Below are 13,696 nucleotides of genomic sequence, written 5' to 3'. Positions count from 1 at the left end.
AAATAAGTGACTGACTGAAAGAATTTCTGAGTATTTTTATCAGGTGTTACTTTCTTAGCTGTAATACCTTGGTCCAGACCCGTAAATTTTGTCTTTCAACAAAAACACAGGAAGATGACAACTCTAAAGTGTGAAGAGGGCAAGCTTACTGATAGGTAGGTTTATAATGATCTAGAGAGGAGTTTGCACACCACTTTGAAGAACAAATCTTTCTAGCACACAGTGTTTCCTTCTGTAACTGAACTTTTATTGGGACAGTCATGCCTGTTCACTTATAGTGTGTCTCTGACTTCTTCTGCCCTAGAAGACAAGAGTTGGCTGCTACAAGAAATATGTGAAATATTTAACAGCTATATTTTTACAGAAAATGTCTGCACACTTACAGTCCTGAGAATCTGAAGGATAAGAAGGGTTGGTTCCAGGTATAAAATGAATTTCCATATTTATAGCTATATACACATTGTTTAGACCTCTTAAGTATAAAATGCTTGAACTGGAGAGATAGTACAGTGGGTAGGCTTTGCATGTGATTGACTCAGGTTTGATCTCTAACATCATATAAGGTCCCCTGAACCCCTACCAGCAGTGATCTTTGAATGCAAAACCAGAAGTGAGTCAGAGAATTACCAGTGTGACCTCCCTCATTCTTCCCACCAAACAGTATAAAATGCTCTGAACTGGGGGCTGGAGAGATAGTACATTGGGTAAGGCTTTTGCTTTGCACACAACTGACCCAGGTTCCACTGCCAGCATCCCATATGGTCCCTTGAGCCCAACAGGAGTGATCCCTGAGCATAGAGCCAGGGGTAATCCCTGAACATTCTGTATCTGGCCCCAAAACAAATAGATAAATGTTTAAAAAAATTAAAAATATTTAATTAATTTTTTAAAATTTTTAGATCATTTTAATTTGTAACAAAAATAATTCTTACTGAAAACCCAAAAAATGCTGATATTTTCCACTGTGTGATTAATTTCAATTTATTAAGCTAACAACCTTTAACAGAATCAAACTCAAAATAACCTTAGTAAGTCACAGGAAACAAATTTGTATTTGAGTAATACAGAACAATGCACAACTTAAATCTAAAAAGATTAAATTTACCAGAGTTGGTCGGGAAGTAATGGATTCTGGTTGCTGTGGCTTGACAGGGGGTCTCCCATCATACTGAGGAAGTGGAGTAGGGTACAGCACTGTGGGCATCTCTATGTTCAGTCCAGGTAGTCCATGAAACATGAATTTCTAGTGACAACATTGAGGAAACACACACACATAACATCAATTATACAGAACTATTTATCATGTTATCATGTTCCAGGTTACACTGACAAAAATGTTTAGGAGCTTGTTAAGGAAGTAAAAGTGTATCAGAAAATAGTCTAAAGACATAGGCTGAAGAGATTAATCTTAAACAGTTTCCAGCTACATTTATTATTTTTCCTAATTTTTAGGATGCATCCCAAAAAAGATACTCAGGGCTTACTACTGATCTGGCCTCAGGGTTCACTCCTGGTTGGTGCTGGGAATAAACCCAGATGGGATGGATGCAAGGCAAGTGCCCTGTCCATATCTTGCTCCTGTTTTCAAACATTTTTATCTAGTCATCTTACCAAAATTTTAAAGCCAATCCCTTATTTCTACTTAGTTTGTCTATGTCAATTATTTAGCTATTTTTATCTTTTTGGGTGGCACAGGTCAAGAATGAAATTTTTAGTCACGATGAGTTGGCAGAAAAGCTCCAAGCTGTAATGAAGAAAGGAGTGTTAGGCTTGCCCGACTGACTACCAGGCTTGGAAGCAATGGGGTGGCAGCCTAGGAAATACTATTAAGCTAGCCTGCCCACACCATGGGGGAGAGAAAAATAAGGAGAATTTCTAGTGGTTCTTTTAAGTCGGATCATTCTAAAATTATAATCTATAGATAAAGGTCTCAAAAACTATTCTGTTTTTAAGTTAAGATTCAGTGATCACATTTCAGAATTCTCTGATATATTATTAAAGCAAGATTTCCATTCCTAATTTTATATATGCTTGAATACAGACATTTTACTCTTCTCTTAAATATACTTACAATATTAAATATTTTAAGTTATTGCATTATTTTTTATTTTAATTGCATTTATTTCTTGTATTATTTTAAATAACTTTAAAGTTTAAATTAAACCATTAATTAATTGAATGTTAATATTATTATATTATTTATTAATTAATATTAATAAATTAACGTTAAAATTAAATTATTAAAGATTTTAAGTTATCTTACATTACTTTAAAGTTAGCCTTGGAATGAGACGTAAGGGGTTCTTATGTTTGGGGTTTAAACAGGAAACTAACCATTGTGAAGAACTGACTATCTGAATGGGCAAAGATCTTACCTTTAACACAGCTAGCAGAGCTCCAAGGTCATCGATTTGTTTCAGCTTCATCTTCATCTTCCCACCATTCAGAAGTGACTGTATACCTTTTAATGCATTTTGTAACAACTAGGGCAAAGGGGAGGAGACCAAGTTAAAAGGCAGATGACATTTGGTTGTCCACAGATCAACTTTCTAGCACCAATTTGGATGAAGAAAGTCTATAGATGATGAAAACAAAACAAAACAAAACCTTTAAATATGGATGGGAAAGACAAACAGAAATGAAGATCTAGAGAGATTTTAATAACTACTATCATCTTTCCGAAGAATAGAGTGCTTCTGTTGTATAGGAGTGGCCTATTGTACACATAAATAATCAAATAGGTATAAATGGGAGCAAGAAAAAAAGGGAAGCATAGTGGGAAGAATCTGATAGGAATGAAGAATTGGCCACAGGTCAAAGGCGGGAGTCTGCAAAAGCAGTTCAGAGGCATAATAATGTACAGGCTCTGGAAGGCAATTTTGATCAGTACTGATTTTCTTGAGGGGGAGGGTTTGGGCCACACCTGGTGACTGATACTCAGGGCTTACTCCTGGCTCTGCGCTCAGAAATCAGTCCTGGCAGGCTCGGGAGACCACAAGGGTTGCTGGGCATCGAACAAAGGTCTGTCCAGGGTCAGCTGCATGGAAGGCAAATGCCCTACTGCTGTGCTATCTCTCTGGCCCCCAATACTGATATTTTGACTTAGTGATTTTATTTCTAAAATTGTCCTTATATTTCCCATAAGGGAAGAAGTAGGCTTGAATAAGTAGAAATAATAACAACAAGACATTTGTGAAGCCCTTAAATTTTTTTGTTTTTGTTTTGAGGGGGGAGGGGGACTGTTAGGAGCAGTGCACAAGGGTTACTCTATGTAGTCTCAGCTCTATGCTTGAGAATGACTTCAAGTTTTCAGAGGACCATTTAAAGTACATGCTGGGGAGATTAAAACCAAGTCTCTAGCATGCAAAGCATGTTCTCCAGCCCTATGAGGTATCTCCCCAGGATATACCTTAAATGCTTTATTTCATATACTCTTTTCTTAAAATTAAATAATGTATTGGTTTTTGGACCACGACCGGCAGCGCTCAGGGGTTACTTCTGGCTCTGAGCTCAGAAATTGCTCCTGGTAGGCTTGAGGGACCATATGAGATGCCAAAAATAGGACTTGGGTCCGTCCCAGGTTGTTCCGTGCACAAGGCAAACACCCTACCACTGTGCTATTGCTTTGACTCCTCATATACTCCTATTAAGATTTCTAAAATGTCTTTTTTATCATTTGCCCAATCTCAGAGATGAGGAAGAGAGATTCAAGAAGTTAAATGAGGGGCCAGAACAAAAGTATAACAGGTAGGGCATTTGCTTTTCATGTGGTCGAGTTGGGTTCAATCCCAAAAGCCCACCAGGAATGATCCTAGAGTTCAGAGACAGAAGTCAGCACTGAGCACAACCAGATGTAGCCTGAAAACAAACAAAACAAAACAAAAAAAAGAGATCGAGTCATTTGTTCAAGGTCTCATAGCTAGAGCAGTGAGAAAGCATGAGGTCCATCAACAGGAAGCAAATGAATGCTCAAGATACATTTTCTTTTTTGTGGAGACTAAATATCTCCATAATCTTGTGCATGAAAGGCATGCACTTTACCACTGAGAAACTTCCCTGGCCTAAGAGATATAAAGTTTTAAAAAGAAATTAGTAAACAGCATAATTAATATGGTCTCACTGGAGAATTAGAAATAAGACCAATTCCATATAGAAAAATCTGGGTACATGTAGAACACACCATTTCCTATTATTATAGCTGAGCAGGGAAGTATTAAGAACTTGTATCACCTCAGCTATGCAATTTTTGAAATGCACCACTCTTGACTCAAAGCATGTTAACAAATAGACATATCTGTATTAGATTAGGAATAATGAAGCTATTATTGAAATCTACTCCTTTCTCTTTATCCAAAAGAAAACTAAACCAAAATCATGTTCATTTTGTAGTTTTGAGAGGGAAATATAAGGTTAATTCTTTTTTTTTTTTTTCGGGCCACACCCGTTCGATGCTCAGGGGTTACTCCTGGCTAAGCACTCAGAAATCGCTCCTGGCTTGGGGGGACCATATAGGACACCAGGGGATCGAACCGCGGTCCTGATCCTTGGCTAGCGCTTGCAAGGCAGACACCTTACCTCTAGCGCCACCTTGCCGGCCCCTAATTTTTTTTTTAAACTATTACAAAAACAGCAAAAAAAACCCCACAAACAATTTACAGTAATCTTTTTGTTTTGTTTTGGTTTTTGTTTCTGGGCCACACCTTGAGATGCTTAGGGTTATTCATGACTGTGCTCAGGGATCTCTCCTGGTGGTGTTCATGGAACCATAGGGGATGCCAGGGATCAAACCTGTGTCAACTGCATGCAAAGCAAGTTGCATGCCGTTGTACTATCATTCCAGCCCCCTTACTGTAGTTTTTAAACTTAAAGATATGAATTTAGTTTTCTTAGGTCAAAACATTCCACTAATATCTTTATCTCTAAGCAAAAGGAATCTAGCTAGAAACCAAATGAAACTCTTCAGTAATAATCCAGAATCTACTGTTGCTTCTAGATACATCTTTAACAATCTCAAAATCAATGATGAGTCCCACATACCATGCAAAAAGCGATATCATCCATATCAGATGACTGAGGAGACTGTAAAGTGGTCAAGAAAGCTTGGAAGCAGATGCTCTGGTAGGGCTCTTCCAAGTACGGCTGTCCGGGCATACTGAAACACAAACAGAGAAAAGTTACTCAAATTTACTTTCTTATGAAAAGGGCTTCCAACAAATGATAACAGCAACAATATACGGGCTGGAGACACAGTACAGTGGGTAGGGTGTTTTCTTTGCACACTGTTAGTCTGGGTTTATTCCCAGCACTTCATACAGCCCCCCCATAGACTCCCCCCAGCATGCCAGGAGTAATCCCAGGTGAGTCTCCAAAACCAAAAAATAAATAAATAAATAAAAAACAATCAAACCAGCAATAATGCAGACTAACAAAGCTGGGCTATACCCTTGAGTTCAGTACATATTTCTAAGTACTTACTGATGTGAGACAGACACAAATGCTGGCGTAAGAGCAAGGAAGGAGAGGGAGTTGCATAGGGAAAAATTAAGAGAAGTCTATAGTATAAGTATGGAGAAAAAGAGACCTCTCCTTATTTCTGTTTTTCAGTTCTAAGAGGGATGTAAGGCCCTGTCCCTCTGGAACAGGGGTTCTAACTTTTTAAACAGGGGCCAATTCACTGTCCCTCAGACCATTGGGAGGGTCGGGCTAGAGTTTAAAAAAACACTACGAAAAAATTCCTATGCATACTGCACATATCTTATTTTGCAGTAAAAACAAAACAAAACAGGAACAAATACAATATTTTAAATGAAGAACAAATAATATTAAATCGACAAACACCAATATTCCAATGGAAACCATGGGCCTACTTTTGACGGGTGGTTTGAGGACCCCTGCCTGAGACTGAGAGGAGTCAAGAGACAGAGAGGAGAAGGGGAGTGTAGAATGCAGTGCACATCCACACAAGTGCACTACAGGAGCCTGGGACGAGTTGGCTGCTAAGCAGGACAGGCAGCAGTGGCAAAAACACCCACAGGCTAGATTAATGTGCTCGGTGGGCTGCATGTGGCTCATGGGTAGTAGTTTGAAGACCTCTGCTCTAGAATCACACAATCAAATGCCTACTGTGAGAATACAAAACTGGATTTGAGATTCGTTCCATGTTCTTAGGAGAAATTAGCCTTGATGGCTAAATCTCACCAATGTTTAAATTCTTATCATTATGCCTTTCTAAAAGATATCTGTAAGAATCTATAGCAAGAGAAAAGATCTTGACATTACGCACCTACTATCACTTTTACCATATATGGCCAGAGTCCTAATCTAATTTTCTTTTTACTTATTTATTTATTTATTTTTTCAGATCCCCCAAGCCGCCTTTTTACTTATTTATAAACTTGCTTTGCAATCAATATTACAATAAATAAAAATAAACAATACAAGATGATTGTATTATTATTGCTTACTTGGGAGGTTACATACAGTGGTGGTTGGGGGTTGCTTTTAGCTCTGCAGATGCTCCGGATCACTCTTGATAATGCTTGGGGAACTTTATGTAGTACTGGGGAATCAAACCTGTGTTGACCACATACAAGGCAAGGCACTACCTGCTGCCATCATTTTGCACCTAAATAACCTTGTTAGCCAAAAATATCGCCAGTGCAAAGTAGGTTTTTATTTTATAAGTTGGCTCTGACTTCAAGAGACAGAATCATCTTCAAAGGATTTACAGAGGCTCTTGCTCAGAGCTACAGGGAAGTCTGTGGATTTCACAAACCTGAGACATAAGTTTGCCATACAGTGCACTGCAGCTCTCCTCATTTCAGGATCAGATTGAGTCATGTCACTCAACTTTATCAAGAGTCCTGTCTTGCCTAGTAAGTCTGGGAGATACTGAAAAAAAAAAAAAAAAAGAAGTTGATATTAATCAAAGAGAAGCTACGAGGAAAATGTTACTCTTCATTCAAATTTCAATTTTTTCTTAAACAAATGGTAGGAAAAGTTAAAAAGACAACTAGTAGGTTAACATTTCAAACAGGCATGCACAGATATACCAGACAGATGGAAGATCATCATACACAGCCCTGGTAGGTGCTAAAGCCATTTAGTCTTAGTCTTGACTGCATAGATAAAGGGTAACAATGATAAATAGCAACAGACTGCCATGCACTTTCTAAATACCATTTCACTTCTATCTCAGATGAATCCTTTGACTGGATTTGAACTTTAGTTTTTAGCAGAGCATTTTAATACTGGCGCAAAACAAACTTAGAGTTGATGAATAAGAGTGACTTAAAGTTACACACCTAATTAGTGGGAGAACAGACAGACAGCTCAACATAAGCCTGGGCACCTCCCTTCTAATGGAAAGAAAGAACATGATTCAAACTACCTTTTGACATTTCGAGCCATTGCAATAAACCAGAGCTGCCAAGGCTTGAAGGATTTCCAAGTGTGTCCAGGAACTACACTGGTGAATAGCTGAAATAGTATATGGCAGCAGGAAATCCAAATTCTGCTCATCAACAATCACCTATTGATGAAGAAAAAATATATAAGTCCTAATTTCTAAAACATTATTTTGTTCTTTTCAGACAGCTCTACTCACCTGAATCATTGTGTGTGTGTGTGTGTGTGTGTGTGTGTGTGTGTGTGTGCATACTTCAGTGTCAATGAGGTTAGCTCAAGACCTTGAATAAAGATAGAGTAATCTCCTTGCCCCAGGACCTTACTTGCCTCCCCTTCAAGTCCCTTCAGAATACACCTGGCAACTTTTCTTTAAACTATTCAGTACACTGTAATATATTCAGGCATGCATGTATTACGTGACAATATGTGAACTGATAAATGTAAAAATCACCCCACGCACCGTAACTCCAAGTCCAGGTGAACGAGTCTGAATTAGGGTCGCACAAGAAACAATCCAGACCAGGTTGAGAGTGAAACATGTGTAGTCTGGCAGTCTTTCACCTAGTATGGAGCCCCTGCCTCCCAGAACTACCATTTTTTATTGAGTACAGAGATCACCCCTGGGTGGGGCAGTAAACTCAACCAGGTTTAAAAGTAAGACAATCTTTGTTTTGGGTGAAATCAAGTTGTAAATAAACAGATGCAAAGAAACTAGGGATAAACTTTGTTTTAGGTAAAATAATAATGTATAACCCAACAATAGATATTATAGAGAATATTCTCCTAAATACATACATGTAACACTGTATTTCTTATGTAAGAATACAGACATGTAAGACTGAATTTCTTACTTCAACCAAGTTCCCTACACCATCAAATGCTCCATAAAAAGCGAAAGATGGGCCCAGAGAGATAGCACAGTGGCGTTTGCCTTGCAAGCAGCCGATCCAGGACCTAAGGTGGTTGGTTCGAATATATGGTCCCCCGTGCCTGCCAGAAGCTATTTCTGAGCAGACAGTCAGGAGTAACCCCTGAGCAATGCCGGGTGTGGCCCAAAAACCAAAACAAAAATAAAATAAAACAAAAAAAAAGCTAAAGATAACCTTTACACCAATAAGGCAGGCCATAAAGAAGTTAGTAAACTAGGAGCTGCCTCCCTGGAGGCTTGTGATGTCAGATAGTTGTTGTTTTTAAATTGTTGGGTTATTCTGGGTTTGCTTTTCTGTTTCTTGTAGTATAAAGCATCAAAATTCACATAACGATAACATAAGTTTTATGTTCAGAACCACATTCACATACTTGTAGTAACAGCCTCAACTTCTAAACTTCTAAAAAGGCGCTAAACATTTATAAACTGGAAAATTTTCTAAAGAGGAACCACAGTATAAGCATGATATGAAATTAGGGGGTCTATTGATAAACTTTGCCCCAAGTTACTTCTTATGGTTTATAAAAACCAAATGCAGGCCACAGAAACAATTGTTTTAGAGAATCGGGCAAAACAGTGGTAGGGAGAGAATGAGGATTCTCATAGTATTTCAGATAAATTGTATACAACACTAGGAAAACTGATGTCGTTCTTTTCTTTTTTTGATTTTGGGTCACACCGACAATGTTAAGGGATTACTGGCTTTTCGCTCAGGGATCATAAGGATCACAGGTCAGCTGTATCCAGTGAACAATTCAGCTGCATACAGTGAAACTGAATCTAGTGAACAAACTTTTAAGTGGAACCAAATACTTTTTCAGGGTTCATTTTGTTTTGATATTATTCATGTTAAGGTATTTCTAAGAAGGCTGGTCTATCATACCCAACACAAACAAACTACTTCAAAGGTATTTACTTACTCCCAAAGCTAAATTCTAGAGTTACATATATGATTACCTGTAATCTGTTAAGTAAGTGGTAGATAAGTTGAGAGACTTTGCTGACAAGATGATTCTGGTTAAGAGGCACCAGCCGGCAAGCTTGAACAAGGAGAGTACAGACATCCTAAAAAAAAGAAAAAGCAGGAGAAACGTGATACAGTTAACTGCGAGTCGAATGAAACTACCACATCCATAACCAAATGGAAAAAGTATTTGTTTACATTCAAGATGGGGCAAAATAAAATTTGAAGCAGAAAGAAGAAAAATAAAATGAGGGCATAAAAATCTGAAGTGTTAAAAAAGACTCAAATGTTTTTGGTCATGCTAGAAATACCAATGTTTCTGTATGAGTATAGACACTTGCAGAGAGAGGCTTCAAATATAAAATCACAAGTGACCTTTCTAAGTGAGCCCAATTTTCTATACTCCGAGAAAATGAGAAATGACATTTTTATGAATGTGACACAGAGGGATTAAAAATATAAAAAACCTATTTGGAAATTATACTACTCATTTCTGCACTGATTTTTCTTTTTTCTTTTTTTATTGATTGATTGGTTTTTGGGCCACACCCAGTGGTGCTCAGTGGTCAATCCTGGCTCTGCACTCAGAAATCGCCCCTGACAGGCTAGGGACCCATATGGGATGCTGGGAATCAAACCGGGTCCTTCCTGGGTCGGCTGCATACAAGGCAAATGCCCTATTGTTGTGCTATCTCTCTGGTCCCTGATTTTTCTTTAATGAAGTAAAGTTTTATTTAAAGAAATTTACTTAGAGAAATGTGATGAGAGACAAAGAGAGAGATACATATTCAAGAGAAAACATGGGTTTCTCCAGAGGGACTGAGACTAAGAAGACATACCTCAGGTTGAGATGTGGGCTAATTCCCAGGTGGGAGAATAAGCCCATTGATTTTTATTTAAACTAACTCTGAGTAATACTGTATGCCAGGTGGTGTATGCTAGGTCCTATACTTCCAAAGGTGAATCAACATTGCTATACTCCAAATAGCTCAGTTTAGTAAGGGAAATGAAAATATTCAAAAAAAAATTTTAAAAAATTAAAAAATTAAAAGAAAATATTCATATGTGGTTAAAACAAAATTGAATGATAAAAGGGCTAAGAAAACATTCTAAGAACATGGTGGTTAGAGGGGCCTCGTGGAGAGGCTCTTTTACTTGAGGGCTTCACCTGGTAGTTTTCTGGGACTATTCATGGCTCCATGCTTGGGAACTAGGAAGTACTGGGTTCAAACCCAGGCTCCTGCATGTACAGCATTCACTCAGACCATTGAACCATCTCTCTGGTTTTGGAGGTAATTTTTAAGTTTTTGAAGGATGAGTAAAAATTTGCCAGACGCAAGATCAAAAGATACTGTAGGGCTGGAGCAATAGTACAGCGAACAGGATACTTGCTGTATACTCAGCTAACCAGGTTCAATCCTCACATTCCTAGGGTTCCCCAAGGCTGAAGTACCTCAGCCCACCAGAAGTGATCCCTGAGTGCAGAGGCAGGAATAAGCCTTAAACACTGCCATATGTAGGCAAACATGGAAAGGAAAAAAAAAAAAATCAAACAAACAACAAAGGTACTGCAAGCTAAGGGAACAGAGTAGAAAGACTGAGAACAGCCAGCATGCATTACCTGTTGGTGTTGAAGGAAGAAACATTAAATGGGGCAAAAAAAGAGAAGCAACAGTAAGAGTTAAGAACTTGTTATCTCTTCCATACATCGTTGTGCACATCGCTGCTGCAGCCGTGAATGCTCACCTATTTTAGCCCTAGTCCCCATATCTTCTGCATGTGGTCACTTGCTTTGATCATTAATGAATCTATACTGAAAATCCATCAATCTTTACTTGTTCAAATCAAGTATCTTTTATCAACCTTCGCAGCCAAGAATAGTTTGGAAAAGGGCCAGATAGGGTCACTGTGGCTAGAGCATTTGCCTTACATATGGGTGACCCAGGTTTGACCCAGCACCCCATATGGGCTCCAGAGCCTGACAGGAGTAATTTCTGAACTCACAGCCAGGAGTAACCCCCCTGAGCGCTGCTGGGTGTGGTCCAAAAACTGAAAAGAAAAAAGAAAAAGGCCAGCTCTAGAAGGCACTATAGAAAGAATGATGATAGTCATGAGCTACATGGGAACATTTTGATCAACCTGGTCCTTATATTACTATTTATTGTAATATTTCAATGTCTAGATATGCTTAGATAGACAAACTGCATTACAACTGTTTCCAGCATTTGGTTCAGTAGCATGTAGCATAGGTTTGCAATCTTCCATACAGTCTATTTGTGTTGTTGGCTCTATCAAATGCATCAAAATACAATGATGCTCACACAATGACAAGTTACCTAACCATGATTTTCTCAGAACATTGCCCTGTCCAGTCATTCAACAGCACTGAATCCAGTCCAGAAAAGTCTTCTCAAAGGACATAGGAAAGGCAGTAGAGGGAAGTTTGAGGAACTGAGAAATAGTCATGAGACAGATTCTGAAGAATCTAGATTAGGGCTAAGATCTAGGAAAGAGTAAATTGGAAGAACCAGTCTCTGTATCTGTGTGATTTGGGTGTGAGAAGGACATAGATTTGTATATTTGGGGGTGGGGTAGGTTGGGATCATTTGGGGATACTACTCAGTGTGGACTAAGTATGGAGAAGTAGTCTGGAGATAACTACATATTTTTAGCAATTGCCAAGTGTGAGGCGCCTGTGAGCATCAGAGAACAGTGGCTTTTGGGAGTCTAAAGTTGGGGGAATTTCGTAAGAGAGGTACCGTATTTGCCGGCGTATAAGATGACTTTTGAAATGAAAAAAAGTCGGGAGTCGTCTTATACGCCGAGTATATTCCGAAAAACGTCTCAATATGCCACTAAACGAAAATCATCTGGATATTGCCACGAAACGAATTTTCCAACTCGATCCTGCACCAATCACTGCAAGGCTGCTCGAACCACCTCTCTAACTCGGCCAACGAGCAGGCTTTTGATGCATGCAAATTAGACAATGTTCTGGACCCGAATCTACACTGTCAAAAGCCTGCTCCAATGGGCCAGAGTCAGAGAGGAAGTCTATTACAGTATAACCTCTGAACCTTTGCTTGTTGTGATTGGCTCACTGTGGTACATACAGTTGCAGCGCAGGAACATTCTGTCTGATACAGCGAATATAGGCCTAAACCTATGTTTTAACTGTAAAATTAGGGGGTCGTCTTATACGCCGGCAAATACGGTATTCATGCGCTACAGAGTGTAAGTAAAATCACTCCAAAGTGTGAAAGAAATGTGGGTGTGTCAGTCCAGGGATTAAGGAACTCCCCCCCTGCATGTTCTATTGCTACCTGGGTTCAATGTCTGGAACAGCATATGGTTCACAGGACAAGGACAGAAGTGACTCTGAGCGTGGTGCCAGTAGCAGTCCCTGACACCCCTAGGTTAACCCATACACCCCCAGCCTCCAAAAGGTTAAGAAATATAAAAGAGGGCAAAGGGGTGGCATGGGTGGGGGGGGCCGAGGGGTGACAGACAGACAGACAGCGAATGCTGGAACTCGGTGATGGCAGATATTGGCTCTGACTCTAGAAATTATAGAATTCTACCATTCCAATTCTCATTGCACTCACGGTACAGCGCAGCCCCTGAGTACTCTGGACTAAGCGGCAGTGGCATGCAGACCAAGTGCTTTGGATGCACAGACAAAGAGAGCGCGCGGGCACAAGAGGGGGTGGCCCTGGGGGTGACCCCAGCGGAGTTGTCAGAGCCCAAGTCCCTCTTTGGGGCGTTGCAAGGAACGAGCGAGTCCAACCCCGCCGGGTCTTCCTGGAGAGAGCAGCGACCGCACTTGCCACGGCCAGAAGCCACCGGCCCCGGAGCCCAGCACTGCGGCGGGGCCTGGGAGGAGGCAGCGAGGGCCGAAGGCTGGGCCGGGTCGCAGCCCGACGACCCCCGACCCCGGCCAGGCCGCCTACCTCCGGGGCCACTCCGCCGCCGTCCTCGCTGTAGTTCTCGGAGATGAGCTGGTCGAACAGCAGGTGGATCTCGGTGCGAGCCGAGCTGCTGTCATCCGGGCGCAGGGCGCAAAGCCGGGCCGACAGGCAGCGGAAGCCATTGCCCGGCTGGGCTGGCGGCTCTCCGGGCGAGTCTCGCGCCGGCCCGACGGGAAGACCGCCGGCTACCTGCGCGGTAGCCATCTTGCCGGTGGGATGACCCGGAAGTGCATCGGGGCACGCTTAGGCCCGCCTCCTCCGAGGCCCGGAAGTGCCTCCAGTTCCGGAAGTGCCGTGCTTGGACTCTCAACCCCAGCGCTCTGACTGCCCTGGACCACTTTCCGAAACCTTTCTCAGAACAGAGCCTGGTCTAGTTTTTCTCCTTTCACTTGAGGTCTTAATCGAATTGTGGGAACTTGCTGTGTGTTC

At 40.7% G+C, this 13,696-nt stretch overlaps 1 protein-coding gene across 1 annotated transcript in view; it reads right to left on the bottom strand.

The window, feature by feature from the left end:
• The window catches only part of HEATR6 (HEAT repeat containing 6), a 38,536-nt gene extending 25,065 nt beyond the window's left edge, over positions 1–13,471 (bottom strand). The window contains exons 1-7 of the mRNA XM_049771345.1: positions 13,250–13,471; positions 9,293–9,400; positions 7,391–7,531; positions 6,776–6,891; positions 5,038–5,152; positions 2,376–2,483; positions 1,106–1,243 (exon numbers count right to left, since the gene is read on the bottom strand). Coding sequence (XP_049627302.1) covers positions 1,106–1,243; positions 2,376–2,483; positions 5,038–5,152; positions 6,776–6,891; positions 7,391–7,531; positions 9,293–9,400; positions 13,250–13,471 — 948 coding nt within the window. The remainder of the gene's footprint in view (positions 1–1,105; positions 1,244–2,375; positions 2,484–5,037; positions 5,153–6,775; positions 6,892–7,390; positions 7,532–9,292; positions 9,401–13,249) is intronic.
• Positions 13,472–13,696: the final 225 nt, after the last annotated feature.

The sequence above is a fragment of the Suncus etruscus genome, chromosome 1 (genome assembly GCF_024139225.1).
Source record: "Suncus etruscus isolate mSunEtr1 chromosome 1, mSunEtr1.pri.cur, whole genome shotgun sequence".
Lineage (NCBI taxonomy): Eukaryota > Metazoa > Chordata > Mammalia > Eulipotyphla > Soricidae > Suncus > Suncus etruscus.
The sequence above is the reverse complement of the archived record's forward strand: the minus strand, read 5'-3'. Positions and strand labels throughout refer to the sequence as shown.